General features: G+C 33.0%; 2 protein-coding genes across 2 annotated transcripts; both read left to right on the plus strand.

Moving 5' to 3' along the window:
* Positions 1-1,529: 1,529 nt before the first annotated feature.
* Positions 1,530-6,018, plus strand: LOC145642342 (triosephosphate isomerase, cytosolic-like). Its single transcript, XM_081693478.1, has 9 exons — positions 1,530-1,688; positions 2,620-2,695; positions 2,789-2,912; positions 3,449-3,533; positions 3,658-3,790; positions 4,327-4,421; positions 5,275-5,353; positions 5,576-5,658; positions 5,780-6,018. The coding sequence occupies exons 1-9, from the start codon at positions 1,650-1,652 to the stop codon at positions 5,825-5,827; spliced, it is 762 nt and encodes a 253-aa protein (XP_081549604.1). The 5' UTR covers positions 1,530-1,649; the 3' UTR covers positions 5,828-6,018.
* Positions 6,019-10,193: 4,175 nt separating this feature from the next.
* Positions 10,194-13,327, plus strand: LOC145642343 (receptor-like cytoplasmic kinase 176). The gene is made up of 6 exons (XM_081693479.1): positions 10,194-10,417; positions 11,079-11,356; positions 11,563-11,698; positions 11,794-11,936; positions 12,022-12,145; positions 12,428-13,327. The coding sequence occupies exons 1-6, from the start codon at positions 10,360-10,362 to the stop codon at positions 12,922-12,924; spliced, it is 1,236 nt and encodes a 411-aa protein (XP_081549605.1). The 5' UTR covers positions 10,194-10,359; the 3' UTR covers positions 12,925-13,327.
* Positions 13,328-14,049: the final 722 nt, after the last annotated feature.

A 14,049-nucleotide genomic window follows, 5' to 3' on the forward strand; every position in this document is an offset into this window, starting at 1 on the left:
TATTTGAACGATTTGACATGAAGTGTAAGTAAAAAATGTTTAAAGTTGAAAATATTACGAAACAGAAGTAGTACGTTGTACGTATAATCACATAGAATAATTAAATTAAAGTAACACTAGTTTCTATTAATTCCACACATAATTACGATAGTCTAGTTGCCATAAGAATACAAAGTACAATAACAAAAGAGATATCATCCGGTGCTATGGCCTAAGAAGTCGCCTCATTCTCGAAGTGCGTGGTTCGATTCTCACTAGTGATAAATCCTTTACTCGGGATTTCATTGTGTAACTAATAACATTGTTCAGGGAGAAATTTTGATAGTTTATAGAAACGTTGCAAGTATTAACATCTTAATAATTCATATTGTGCCAGTGTTTTCATGGAATCGGTTATGCCAATCGAAAAGGATTGCAACAATGACATTTGATTATAAAATTATTGTAAAGCATTTGTTTAAGTTTTGTATCAAAATGGTATAATCTTTTTGGGCAGGGTTTGATTAGCTTACAAGATGATGGGCTGCAAATTGCTAAAAAGTGGTCAGTCAAGTCCAAAGTGACCAACTTTATATTAATCTAACATGAGACAACCTAAGACAGGTGCATACATAATTACACATAGGCATATAGTTATACGAACACTAACCTAACTTTATCATGCTTGGTGGTGAGAAGAAGATCCATCATAGGAAGGGGATGTAAGGAAAATTCTTCCTATAATGTGTTTGGTGAGATTCGACTTCTAGCATCACGCTTGAAAGAGAAGTCAGAGAGATTCGACTTCTAGTATCACGTTTGAAAAAGAAGTCGGAGAACTAGCCAACTACTCTAGCCTCCTATATATTGCATATGTACTAGTCCAATGCCATCATATATATATACATATTTTGGTGTTTCACCTAGTTCACCCTTTACACTATTTCGGATTCGGGAATCAGTTATGAGTGATTAGATTCCAATCCTATCCCGATTGTTATTGTGGTAAATCGAACTAATACCATCACATATGGAGTATATTTCATAATGTTTTTGATATATGTACCCGTTTATTATCTTCATCAAAGTTATACCCATATTAGTTCAAAACTTCAAACTACAAAAACTGATTTTGGCACACCCCTATCTAAGAAGAGCATATAAAACTGTGCTATCACATAGGGGTGTGTCAAAATTAATAAAGGATATGCCAAAATCAATTTTCCAATACGGGAAACTCCGCGAAATTATTCAAACACGAAGCATCCATAGGAGTATAGGACTCAACAATCGACACCACCTAGGTGTAAAGTCAACTCATAAGTCTCAACTCATGTGGTAGTGACAAGGAGCACACCGTTTTGTTCGTCACTTGTCAGGCTGTTGCAAAACTACTCACACCACACACTCTAATTTGTACAAAAACTCGAAATTACCCTCGACAAAACGCAATAATAATGAACTCTGTCCAACTTGTCAAGGTCATAAACGTAATTTTAAGTTCAGAAGTTACTAGAATATCCAAATATTCGCACCCGCCGAAAACCACACATAAATAAACTATCCACTCACTCACTACCTTCTTTACATCTAATCGTAATCACAGAAATCTGTAAACCTAACCTCAAAAAAACCAAATCTCAGATAATTTTCAATCTTCTTCTTCAAAAATGGGCAGGAAATTCTTCGTCGGAGGCAACTGGAAATGCGTTAGTCTCTCTTTCTCTCTCCTATTCACTCTCTTTGGTTTTGAATTTTCATCGATCTGTTGTTTATGTGTTCATTAGAAATGTTGATCGATTTTGCTTTTTTTTTTTTTTTTTTATGATTTGTTGTTGTAGAGTTAATCTGGTAATGAATTTTTGAAATCGTCGTTGAGTATGATTTTTAGATCGTTAATTTGAAATATCGATCAAATCTAGATGCGAAGCCCTTTTTTTGTGTGTTGATGTTTGTGATTTGTCTGTTTATCGATTGAGGCTTTTAGTATAATTTTATGAGCAATTAGGGTTAATTAATGTTTGATTAATTGGCAGTCAAATCTGCAATTAAGATGTTGAAGTACTTCAATACTAAGTAGCTAAGATGTGGAAGTCGTGACTAATCTAATCTCATGGAGTAGGAGAATTTTAAGAGTAATTAAGGTTAATTAATGGTTGATTTAGTTGTTTAATCAATTCACGTGAAGTTGTTAGGTTGTTTATTTAATTGGACTGTCAGATCAACAATTAAGATGTTGAAGTACTTCATTACTTGCTAAGAGGTGGAAGTTGTGACTTACTTCATGGAGTAAGATAATATGAATAAATTTTAGGAGCATTTTGGTAATATCTGGAGCATGTATATTTGATTTAATTAGTGTATTGTCGTGTCTGATCACGCGTATTGATTTATGTTTCTTTAGAGAACAGAGAAGTAGGAGTTGAATGGCTTATAATTTCTTCTATTAACTTCATGATTGCATTTTAGAATAGACTTTACAATAAAATGGTGATGAATTTAGTATGTATATGATATATATGCGGATAAAGGAAGTTGTATATAAAATCACTGTTGATTTGAGTTGTTTATTTATAGAATCGTGTGTATGATATGTTTATTTATTTATTTTTACCTTTTCCCTTTTCCCTTTTGCTATAGAATGGGACTTCAGGAGAGGTGAAGAAGATAGTAGAAACTCTCAATGCAGGGAAGATCCCATCAACTGATGTTGTTGGTGAGTGATTGTGAATCATATAAGGAATTTTGAATTAATGTTATTTGTGGTAGACAGGGCAATTAAAATTCTTTTTTGTTTGGTTGCTTTAAGAGGTTGTGGTCAGTCCTCCATATGTTTTCCTTCCCGTGGTGAAAAGCTCATTGAGGCCTGAAATCCAAGTTGCTGCCCAGAATTGTTGGGTTAAGAAAGGTGGCGCCTACACCGGTGAAGTTAGGTATGTTGAATTATTTTTTCCTTGTTGCTGTCGTTTTTTTCTGGGTTGTTTTTTATGGTTGCATTTTTTTTGTAGGTTTGCTTGTTTGTGCTTTTACTTGACATATTTATTCATAACTTCCTGTCTATTAACGAGATGTGACAATAATCTATTTCTGTGTAGATGTCGTCGGATTATCTGACCTTTTTGCAACCAAACTATCTCATTTAGGCATATCACCTTTATCATTCTCAATACATTGGGTGTGTCCTAATAGGCCTGTGGATACTCGTCCTGTTGGTTATTTTCACATGTTTGTTGAATGAGTTGGACAAATATATAGATGAGTCCATTATTAAGATACTTGTGAAGAGTTTTGTTATGAAGAATGTCGTTTCTGAATGTTATTTTGGGATTTTAATTTGTCATTGAAATTTATATAGAACAATCAAATTTTGAAGTTGTTAACTTTGGCTTCAGGGGTTGTCAGATATTAGATGTGTTTCTAAACTATAATTTATTTACTTATTTCTTATTTGACCATTTTCTAAATGTAGCGCGGAGATGCTTGCTGACCTAGATATTCCATGGGTCATCCTCGGTCATTCTGAAAGGAGGGCTTTGCTAAATGAGTCCAATGAGGTAGGGATTGGCATTTTCGTTTGAGTTACTAGTATCATGGCTGTTTTTGCAGTGCATCTTATTGCCTTGGTTAATTTCTGTAATCTTTGCTATTTATTTCTGATATGCATATTTCTTCCTGAAGTTTGTTGGGGACAAGGTTGCATACGCTCTCTCAAAAGGTTTGAAGGTCATAGCTTGTGTTGGAGAAACCCTTGAACAACGGGAAGCTGGCACCACTATGGAAGTTGTTGCTGCACAAACAAAAGCAATTGCTGGTACATATTCTGATGTTCATGTATGATTATATCATTGAAAATGTCGTGCGCTCTGTAGACGTTAAATTGAGCTTGAATGTGACTAGTCCAGCTTAAGACTAGATGGGATTCATTATTATGTTATATTAATGCTTTAGATGCGTAAAATAATCAAATCTGCCTGTGACAAATATCTATGTATATCATAAAGCATTACTCTATCGCATTTAGTTTAGCATGTTCGCCATGGATCCCCATTATCTACCTAATATCCCCAGTATCTACAATTGCCTCACTTTTGTGAAAAGTTAGTGTATGGATGTTGGTAAAAGATGAACATTCATGTATATCTTTGTATAGCAGAATGTAGCTGTTTGGTTAATGTCCTCTATATGTGCTCATGTTAAGCCCTATCTAACTATGTGGAATTTCTTCTTAGTTATACATGCACCTTCATGTTTGTATAGTTTTAATTCTTGAGCATGGTTGGATTGTAGATGTCAAGATTGCTTCATGATATTTCTGACTTCTGATCCAATATGATTTTATTACCACAGACCGAGTAACCGACTGGACAAACGTAGTTGTTGCTTATGAGCCAGTATGGGCTATTGGAACTGGGAAAGTTGCATCTCCAGAGCAGGCTCAGGAGGTATACTTTTAGTTTTCTTGTCCAAATTGGGGTTGGGTGTTCTTTCTTGCTGCATTATCAGATTTCTGCCTCTCTTTTAACAATACAGTAGCTAAGTGTGTGGTAATAATTCTATGATGATATATATATATATATATATATATATATATATATATATATATATATATATATATATATATATATATATATATATATATATATATATATATATATATATATATATATATATATATTTTAAATAAAAATGATTTTGTTTTTCCTTAAAACAAGTTTTTATTTATTTATTTTTTAATGCTTTTATTGCTTGGGGCAGGTAAGACTATGTACATCTCTGACCTTAAAACCTTGCATGGGATGGTTTTAATGTTTTATATTGATGGTTTTATATTGGGTAATTGTTGCATTACGCTCATGTCTTTTTGGTCTTAGGCTTATTGTGGTGCATTCAAAATTTAGAACAGAAATGAAATTGCAATATGCCAACATCCTCAGCGTGTTTGCCAAAGAACTGGATAGAGCTACTCTTGCATAATCAGATAAATAAATTAGTTTGGATTCAAATAATCTTCACCAATAATGACATATTTTATGCTTAGCCATGTTTATTTATTGGGTTGATTTTTGGCTTCAACACAAACGTTGGTCTATCTTATTAATTTATACAAGTAATTTTTTTTTCTCCTATCAAGCATAATTGTATTTATAGCTGGTTTGATTTTTGCTTTCTACAAATTCAGCTACCAAAGTTGTAGGCCTCTTGGGGGTTTAGTATTCTTATTTATTCTATTGCATGAATTTATTATAAGCTTTATTGTAGTCATAACCTTTGTGACCATTTTATTTCATGCAACAGGTACATTGTGAATTGAGAAAATGGCTCGCTGCCAATGTCAGTTCTGATGTTGCTTCCACCACAAGAATTATCTATGGAGGTACTTACCTTCTTTTCTGGCATCCTCTGTCCTTTGGCCTTGTCTTGTATCCTATCATAATGCCTTACATACTCCTAGCTTCTGTTTTTTACTCTGATTCTGTTGATAATTCTTAATCATGCGTCAAGTTTATAGGCTCTGTGCAAGAGAATTATGTAATCCATAATTTTTTTCATTCTTCTGGATAGACCTCTCAGTAAATTATGATGTTTGGTGCTGCAGGTTCAGTTAACGGTGCTAATTGCAAGGAGCTGGCTGCTAAGCCTGATGTTGATGGTTTCTTGGTTGGGGGAGCCTCTCTAAAGGTATGTTTCTCACCTATCTTTAGATCTTCTCCTTAACCTGCTAACTGCTTCACATAAGTACAGTGTATTTTAAATTTCTTGCTCTTGATCCCTAATCATGATTGATTTTTTCTTTGTTCAGCCGGAATTCATCGACATTATCAATTCTGCTACTGTCAAGAGTGCTTAAGTCTACGGTGTCTGAAAAAGCTTCAGTCAGGAGCTGCATTCAAGGGCGATTTTTTTTTAAGCTGCTTTTGAGAGAATAAACTAGAATCTGAATCTCTGTATTTTGGCTTACCAGTAGCGTTTGGCTATCATGTAGTGGAAATAACAATCTGATGTTGAACTATTTCACTGGATGACTATTACCCAGTCTCATTATCAAATAATTTCTCTGTCCAGTTTGAAGATTTGACTCGGCTTCTAAAAGATACGAGTACATTTTTGGAGTCGTTGATGTTACTTAACACTCTGCCAAGTATTGAAGTCAATGTAAACGATTGGAAAAAAAAAAAAAAGGCAGGTCCATCTGAATTAGCTAACACTACTATCAGGTCTGTTGTTGAGCATCATTAAACTGGCTTAAGAATGGACCTCTGAAGTACAACTAAAAAAATAAGTTCAGGTCAGATCACAAAACATAAGTTTAGATCATATCATCGTTTTATGTGCAATTTTTATCGCTAAATATCTTTAATTTCGTAATGAAAAAAATTATGAAAATTGCATATTAATAAAATACTCATTATTAAAAATCTACCAAGATTCCACTTATATATATTTTTTTTCGTTATAAATTATCGTACACTTCAGGTTAAAGGTTGGTCGGATCAGATAGATTCAGATAAATAAAAATTAGGTGGACTAAACAAGCCCTTGATCGGGAAGAAACAATGACAATGTGTAATGCAAAAATCTTGGCTAATCTTCTTGTGAGGCCTACTTCAGTGTAGAAAATGTTCTCCTTGGTTTAATTAGGGACATTATTGCAGGTTGGTAGGTGCAATAGGATCTGTAAAATAAAGGCTTTCTTGGCCCCAATTGAAATAGGAAGCTATTGTTGGACCATATTGTGCTGGGACTATGTTGAAGAAACAATCTTTTAGGGTGGGGATTGGGATGGGGCTGTGATTGTGGTTAACATCATTAGGGTTATCAATCTATCTACACCTTCATGCAAGTCATACAAGAAGATAAAAAATTATTTGGATGTGTGACGCGACGCGAGTCTTCTCGGTGTTAGATGTCGACTTATGCTTTTGGACTAGTTCAATTTGAGGTAGGGTTTAGTAACTCGTCATTGATATTGTTATTGGTTTACACAGCTTCATGCAAGTCACACTAGAATATAAAAGTCTGTTTGGATTTGTGTTGCGAGTCGTTTGGTGTTAGATGTCTACCTATTTTTAGACTAGTTCTTTCTATTAAATATTAATATCAATTTTAAGCAGGGTTTAGGATCAGTTTTGATTTACTGAACTGAAGTGAACCGAATTGTTTATGAGAGAATGAAATTAGGAACTGAAATTAAGTTGAATAGAACAGGCCCTTGTAACTCGTAATTGATATAGTTATTGGCTAAGGAATAAAGACTTTGTCTAATGAATTGAAATTTTCATCCATAAGCTCTTTTGAAATTTGTTTGGCAAATTAGAATCTTGAAACTTTACCTAACAAAGAACTGTAATTAAAAGGTACCGTACAATATGTAGTAATGTTTCTTTTGAATTGAATGTACTATATTATATGAAATTGAGGTACACATACTAATCACATACTAGTATTGTATAAGATAATTTTAGTGGCATTTTACATAGTTAAGTGTAGAATGCTGACATAGAATAGATGATACGAAGTCTTAGATTATTAGAGGAATAGTAAATGGTTGATATTAAAAACTTAGTTTATAGCACGTGGATGTAGGGCCTATTGTCTTCGGCTTATTTTCAGTTCAGTTCAGTTTTTAATTTCCTTTTTTCATAAAATATTCAGTTCAGTTCATGAGAGCATGCCCGTAGTTATCCTTGCGAGAGCAGCTAGCCAGACTAGCACTAAACTAGTCTACACTCAATCCAACTGGACATCAACATCCCTTTATTTATTTTTCATGTTATCACCAGAATTATAAGCAAGCTTTTGGTATACATCTTTAGCCTAATACGTACGCCCATGATTATGAGCTAATGACATAAATGGCATCACGACATTGACGACTAGTATCGTTTTTTATTTTCACTGAAACACTCATATTATTTAAATTATGTTCATCATCAGCTAGGAATTTAATTACTTAATTTATTTATTTCTTGTTGTTGGTTGTTAGAGGGGAGGTTGGGAATTAGTATTTGTATCATTATTTGACTCGTGTTATTCTATGATCATTTGTCAAGGACTACGTAATTTTTTCATATAAACAATTATTCTCATTTTTCATTTGTTGCAACTTGGAAGTGGACAATTATATTCTCAATAATACAGTAGACCTTTTCTTCTATTTTGACTTTTCTTAATACAATGAATATTTTAATTTCCTAACTACTCAACTTTTTTAGTATATAGTATGAAAATTGATCATCATCAGCTTAATTTGTTCAATATTTCTGAATATTTAAATAATCACTTTTATTTATTTGTAATTTGTTTCCTGTAAAAGTTACTTTGTGATCCTTATTCTTAAATGAAATCATTTTATAAAAAAAGAAGTTGTTGATCCCTTAACTAATTACTTTCTCATACTTTATTTAACTAAATAACTACGGAGTATTGATCTTAATTACATCAAATTAACTATTACTCCAAATCAAATGGGTGTATTTCTAAAAATGGAGGGCGTATGGTGATTGATAACTATCAAATAAATGATAACATTTACAAATAATCATATACGTAAATAAATAAATAAATAATACTTGCATCAATGTTTTGGTAGATGACAACTAGTTGCTGATATTTTAAAACTTGTCAAAAACTGTGACTAAATCTTTTTCTAAACGACTCTTTAATCTTTATAATCCAGAAAATATTACAGAGAATAAAGCAACCAAGGTGATTTGAACCGATCTAAGAACTCTTCATCCTTGTGGAATTGGTTACGTTGCTAGTTGCCATGCAGTCTTCTCATGCACTTTCTAAGGTGTCTAGAATGCTTACTAATTCTTCATGCTCTTAAATTATTAGGTAAAAAGAAAAAGTTAAGGCCCCTCATGCTTAATTGCTTAAGAAATTGATGACATTATTAACATTATTATTATTTATTATAATGAAAAGCACCTATCATTGAAATAGACTAGTGGACTTAATTATGCGTTATGAAAAGTACTTCTAATTATGGAAATGTGTTCCCTAATAAAGTAATAATAATGAAATTAAAAATATTACAACTAGTTTATCACAAGACGTGAGGCCATGTATTTTGAAGAAAGAATTTGACCTTCACTAGTCATTGTTCTTGTTGGTAGAATGGTAGGTACTTTGAATTTGGATAAGTTATTTTGCATCAAACAATAATTTTCTCCTCTTTCAACCTTAAATAAAAATATCTTCTTGATTTGACGAAAAAAAGCAATACAATCAACTTAAGAATTCGTTCTTGTTAATACTTGTAGGTTGAAAATTTTAAAAACAATTTTTTTTAGTGAAATTATTTGTTGAGATGACTTCTCTCATTGGTCAAGTTATTTAGATAAGATCAACTGAATTTTTATATCATAAATTAATTAAGTATTTTTTTAATTTTTTTTTAATTTTTTTTTTAATGATTTTTATCATTAATGTTAACAAGGTACAAAGTGTATACTACGTATATACTCAATATGATGCAAAAAAAATGGACCAATATGAAATCGAAGGTACTCAACTACTCATCAGAGTCATCACTCACATGTTTGATATTGGTGCTCAACATTGAATATGCTAAAACCTTTTTATTCTATTTGTAGATCTCATTCTAAGAGGACTAGATACTCATGCAGAAAAAAAAAAAAAAAAAAAAAAATCTTTTTTATTTTTTATTTTGACGTAAAGAAAATCACCAATTGCAATTACTTAGAGTTTTCCAAAATCATAGGTTTAAGATGAGATTTTTATTTATTTATTTATTTTTAAAATCACCTATTTTAAGTACCTTTTTCTAAACTTTATCAATTAAGCTAGCTGACAATCTGACATCAACACAAAAACAAAAACAATCCGTGTGTGCCGTGTGCGTAATGATAGACATTAGACAATGGGTAAATCTTTATCAATCTCAAATTCTCAATTATAAAACATGAATTTCTTGACCATAATCACCAAATCCATCTCCCATAACATAGTAACACACACACATGCACATAGATGATAGATCAGTTAAGTTAGCACTACCTACAATAAACTATTCAGTCAACTCAAAAAGTCTACTACTGAATTATTTTAAAATGTAAATAATTACATTTTAATTTTTATTTCGACTGCATGCCAGGCTATTTCGCGCAAAAAGCTACTGCAAAACGTTGAAAATTCTTTGTTTTCATATCAAATTGCTCCCACCTCTCATCTTCCCCTGTCTTTTTCACTCTATTAAAATCTTTACTACAACTTGCTTAAATTTCTGGGTATTTTCCCTTTTTAATTATCTTTTTCTCACATTCAAATAAATTCTACTCACCCCACCTTACCAGATATCAGTTTAGTTTCTTCAAAAAAAAATTCAGGAGAATTTTTCCTGAATTTTTAGCTTTAATGGGGTGTTGTTTAAGTATTCAGATTAAAGCTGATGAAAGCCCTGTTCATCATTCTGGTAAGCGCCCACCTAATTAATTATTTTTTTGGGGTTAATTTTTTTGTTTGTATTTTACACTGATTTAGTGTTTGAATTTAGTTTATTTCATGTTTTATTGGGTTAAATAGTTTATATAGTTATACATACATCAAATAATGTTTTATTGTATGGTGTTGGTTGGTTTAAGTCATGTTATCTTTGATTGAGAAATGGATAATTAGCTATAATTTGAAATACCCAAGTGAATTTTTCATTTTGTTATATTTTGACTAAATTGGTGTTATTAATGATTATTTTGGTGGGTTAATTGGAATATCTTATACTTTTAATCATATAAATACATGATTTTGCATAATCTACATGGTAGAATTGGATTAATTTTTCTTTAAAGGGGATGATGAATTGGAACTTTAGAATAGTCAACTATAGATTAATGCTAAGGTTTTACTAGATTTTGGGCATGGGACAATGTCCATTATATACCCAAGGCTTTTCTATATAGCTAATTTGATTTCGAGATAGCCTTGGGTATAATCGATTCTAGGTATACCCGGGTGTATAGTAGAAGTAATCGTTGATAATATTGTAACTGTAATTAGATATATATATAGAGCATACTTTGTACTATCTCTATGTCCATTTCTAAGGTTTTAGTTAAATTGTTTGTGTTCTTATATAGGTGATGGCCATGAACGAGCTCGATCTGATAGATTAAACCTAAGATCAGAGGGGGAGATATTGCAATCGTCGAATTTGAAGAATTTTTCTTACAGTGATCTTAACCAAGCAACTCGGAATTTTCGACCTGATAGTGTGCTTGGAGAAGGTGGCTTTGGTTGTGTGTACAAGGGGTGGATTGATGAGCATACCTTAGCACCTGCTAAGCCTCGTTCTGGAATGGTCATTGCAGTCAAGAGGCTAAATCATGAAGGGTTTCAGGGTCATAAAGAATGGGTGGTAAGCATTAATTTCATGGCATAATCAAGTTAACCTACTGACTTTTTGTGAGATTCTTTTGATTCATTGCTCAATCATTAGGCTAGCTAGTTGTTTCGTCTAAATTATTATGTTCGCGTTCTGCACTTCTGTTGTTCTTACCTTCTGTTGATTTGGGTGTTTATGTGGATAACTCTTACTAAATCAGTGTCTGTTTTGAAATGCAGACTGAGATCAATTACTTGGGGCAACTACGACATCCTAATCTCGTGAACCTGATTGGATACTGCATAGAGGATGAGCACCGCCTGTTGGTATATGAGTTTATGCCTCGTGGTAGCTTGGAGAATCATCTATTCAGGAGTGAGTTTTATAGTAAACTTTCATCTTCAATGGACTGAAGATTAATTTGCTGGTTTCTGTCTTCTAAATTGTGGAAATCTGTTGTTTTTGTACAGGATCATCTTATGTAGAGCCTCTATCTTGGAAACTCCGAATGAAGATTGTTCTTGGTGCTGCAAAGGGGCTTGCCTTCCTCCACAGCCCAAAGATTAAAGTCATTTATCGAGATTATAAGCCTTCTAACATACTCCTTGATTCAGTAAGTCTAGCTCCTGTGTATTATTAGCTAATTAAGCAATTCTAAACTCGCTTGCAATGTTTAACATCCTAAATGTGTAATACAGGATTTCGATGCAAAGCTTTCTGATTTCGGTTTGGCTAAAGATGGGCCATGTGATGACCAAGGCTATGTATCCACACGAGTCATGGGTACCCAAGGATATGCAGCTCCTGAATATGTAGCTACTGGTAAGAGAAGAGTTCCTCTCTCTGATTTATCTTATCACATGTCTGTTTTTTCATAGCATACAATCGTCAAATGTTTTGATAGTAATTTATTTAGGGTTGATAATGAATATACTGCTAGTTCCATTGGACTTGATTGGAAAAAGGTTGGACTTAAACTGTACTCAAAATATTTGTACCTTCAGACTTGATTAGGAGTCAATCCATTGAACTTATTTATTGTAAGGTTGGATCTTCGATGTGTAAGCCTAATCTGACTTTGAGTTTTCTTTGCATTTTCTGCAGGTCACCTCACTCCAAAGAATGACATATACAGTTTTGGGGTCGTTCTCCTTGAAGTGCTGACAGGAAGGCGAGTGTTAGATGAAAACCGGGCTGTGAAGGAGAGGGACCTACTAAAATGGGCAATGCCTTACCTTCGGAAGGAAAAGGTAAGCAGGATCATGGACACAAGAATCCAAGGACAGTACTCTTCACGGTCAGCCAAAACCATAGGCAACCTTGTTATCCAGTGCCTGTCAATAGACCCAAGGTTTAGGCCAAATATGGATGAGGTTGTCTCAACACTAGAGCAACTCCAAGACTGTAAACCCACGGGTGGTGATTTATACCCTGCTGTCCATCGCGATTTATATCCTGTCAACACTGAAGTGAAGAGTTCTAATCGGCAAAACCAAGGACCCAAAAATCGGAGGAGGAGTAACATTGCTAATGAATTTTGCAATGGTGGTATTTTTATTTCTCCCGATACTACATCATCTATACCACCTGTTCTAAGCTGACATGAGTTCTTTAATTTTCTTTTCTCATCTTTCGGTTAAACTGTTGAAAGGATGGTAGGAGTTCAGAGAGTGTAAGTGTTTCTCATGTCGCGTATGATTTAGGAGCATCTGTTATGGAATGAGAAGAGATAGTTAGGTAGGTTGTGTTAGCATTTGGGTTTTCTAATGTAAATTGAATAACTTGGGTAATGGGTGTACTAAATCCCATGCTTTGGGTTATGATTGTACAGCAAGTTTTATTGTTGTAACTTTTTACATTGTGTGGAGTAGATTTATTTTAACTTATTTAACTTTTGTTTGTTTGATAATATTTTTCAGAGGTGTTGTAATGTAAATAGATTTGCTTGCTCCTCTGAGCTCAGTATTCTGCAATAATATGTCTGCATGATATCAGACTTTTCCATCTTCGAGTGCTCTTTGCCTTTGCTCTATGCTGTATGTAGCCTTCAGAGTTGTAGCTTTACCACAATTTACTCAAACACTGTCTAATCTGATTTAGAAAGGACTGCAAAGAGCAGTAATGTAGGTAAAATTAGATTTGTGGTCTCGAATTCCATCACTAAAACTTTACTTACCAACCTACAATGTTAGTTATTTTGAAACTTAAATATTCCACCAATGTAAATTTGCAGTTTTAGCACACACAATGACACAAATTATGAAATTAAGAAAAACTTCCAACACAAAAATCTTATCTATATTTATTACATCATTGAGCCATAATTATTCTCTTACAAGTAGCTTGTACTTCGTATATCATACTTCCTCCGTTCTTTATTACTTGACCCGCTTTGACTTTTACACTATTCACCACCCCTCCTTTGACCGTCTTTTGTGAATAATATGTAAGGAAAAATATATTCATGTATTATCTTTTTGGATTCATCTCAATAAATACTATCATAATATATAACTTTTATAATTTTTACTTATGGAGAATTTAAGTTATTGATCGTTAAAGTTTTGCATTGGCAAGCGTGATAAAAGAAACAGGTCAAGTAAAAAAAAACAAAGAAAGTAATTATTTATCCGGAATCGAAAGTTTACTCGTGTAAAATTTTTTGTTGCAAGGGGAAAGACGAGTGCATTTACAGGAAACAAAAGATCCATAAGCAAAATACTTTG

Source organism: Chenopodium album, chromosome 8, assembly GCF_948465745.1.
Source record: "Chenopodium album chromosome 8, dcCheAlbu1.1, whole genome shotgun sequence".
Lineage (NCBI taxonomy): Eukaryota > Viridiplantae > Streptophyta > Magnoliopsida > Caryophyllales > Amaranthaceae > Chenopodium > Chenopodium album.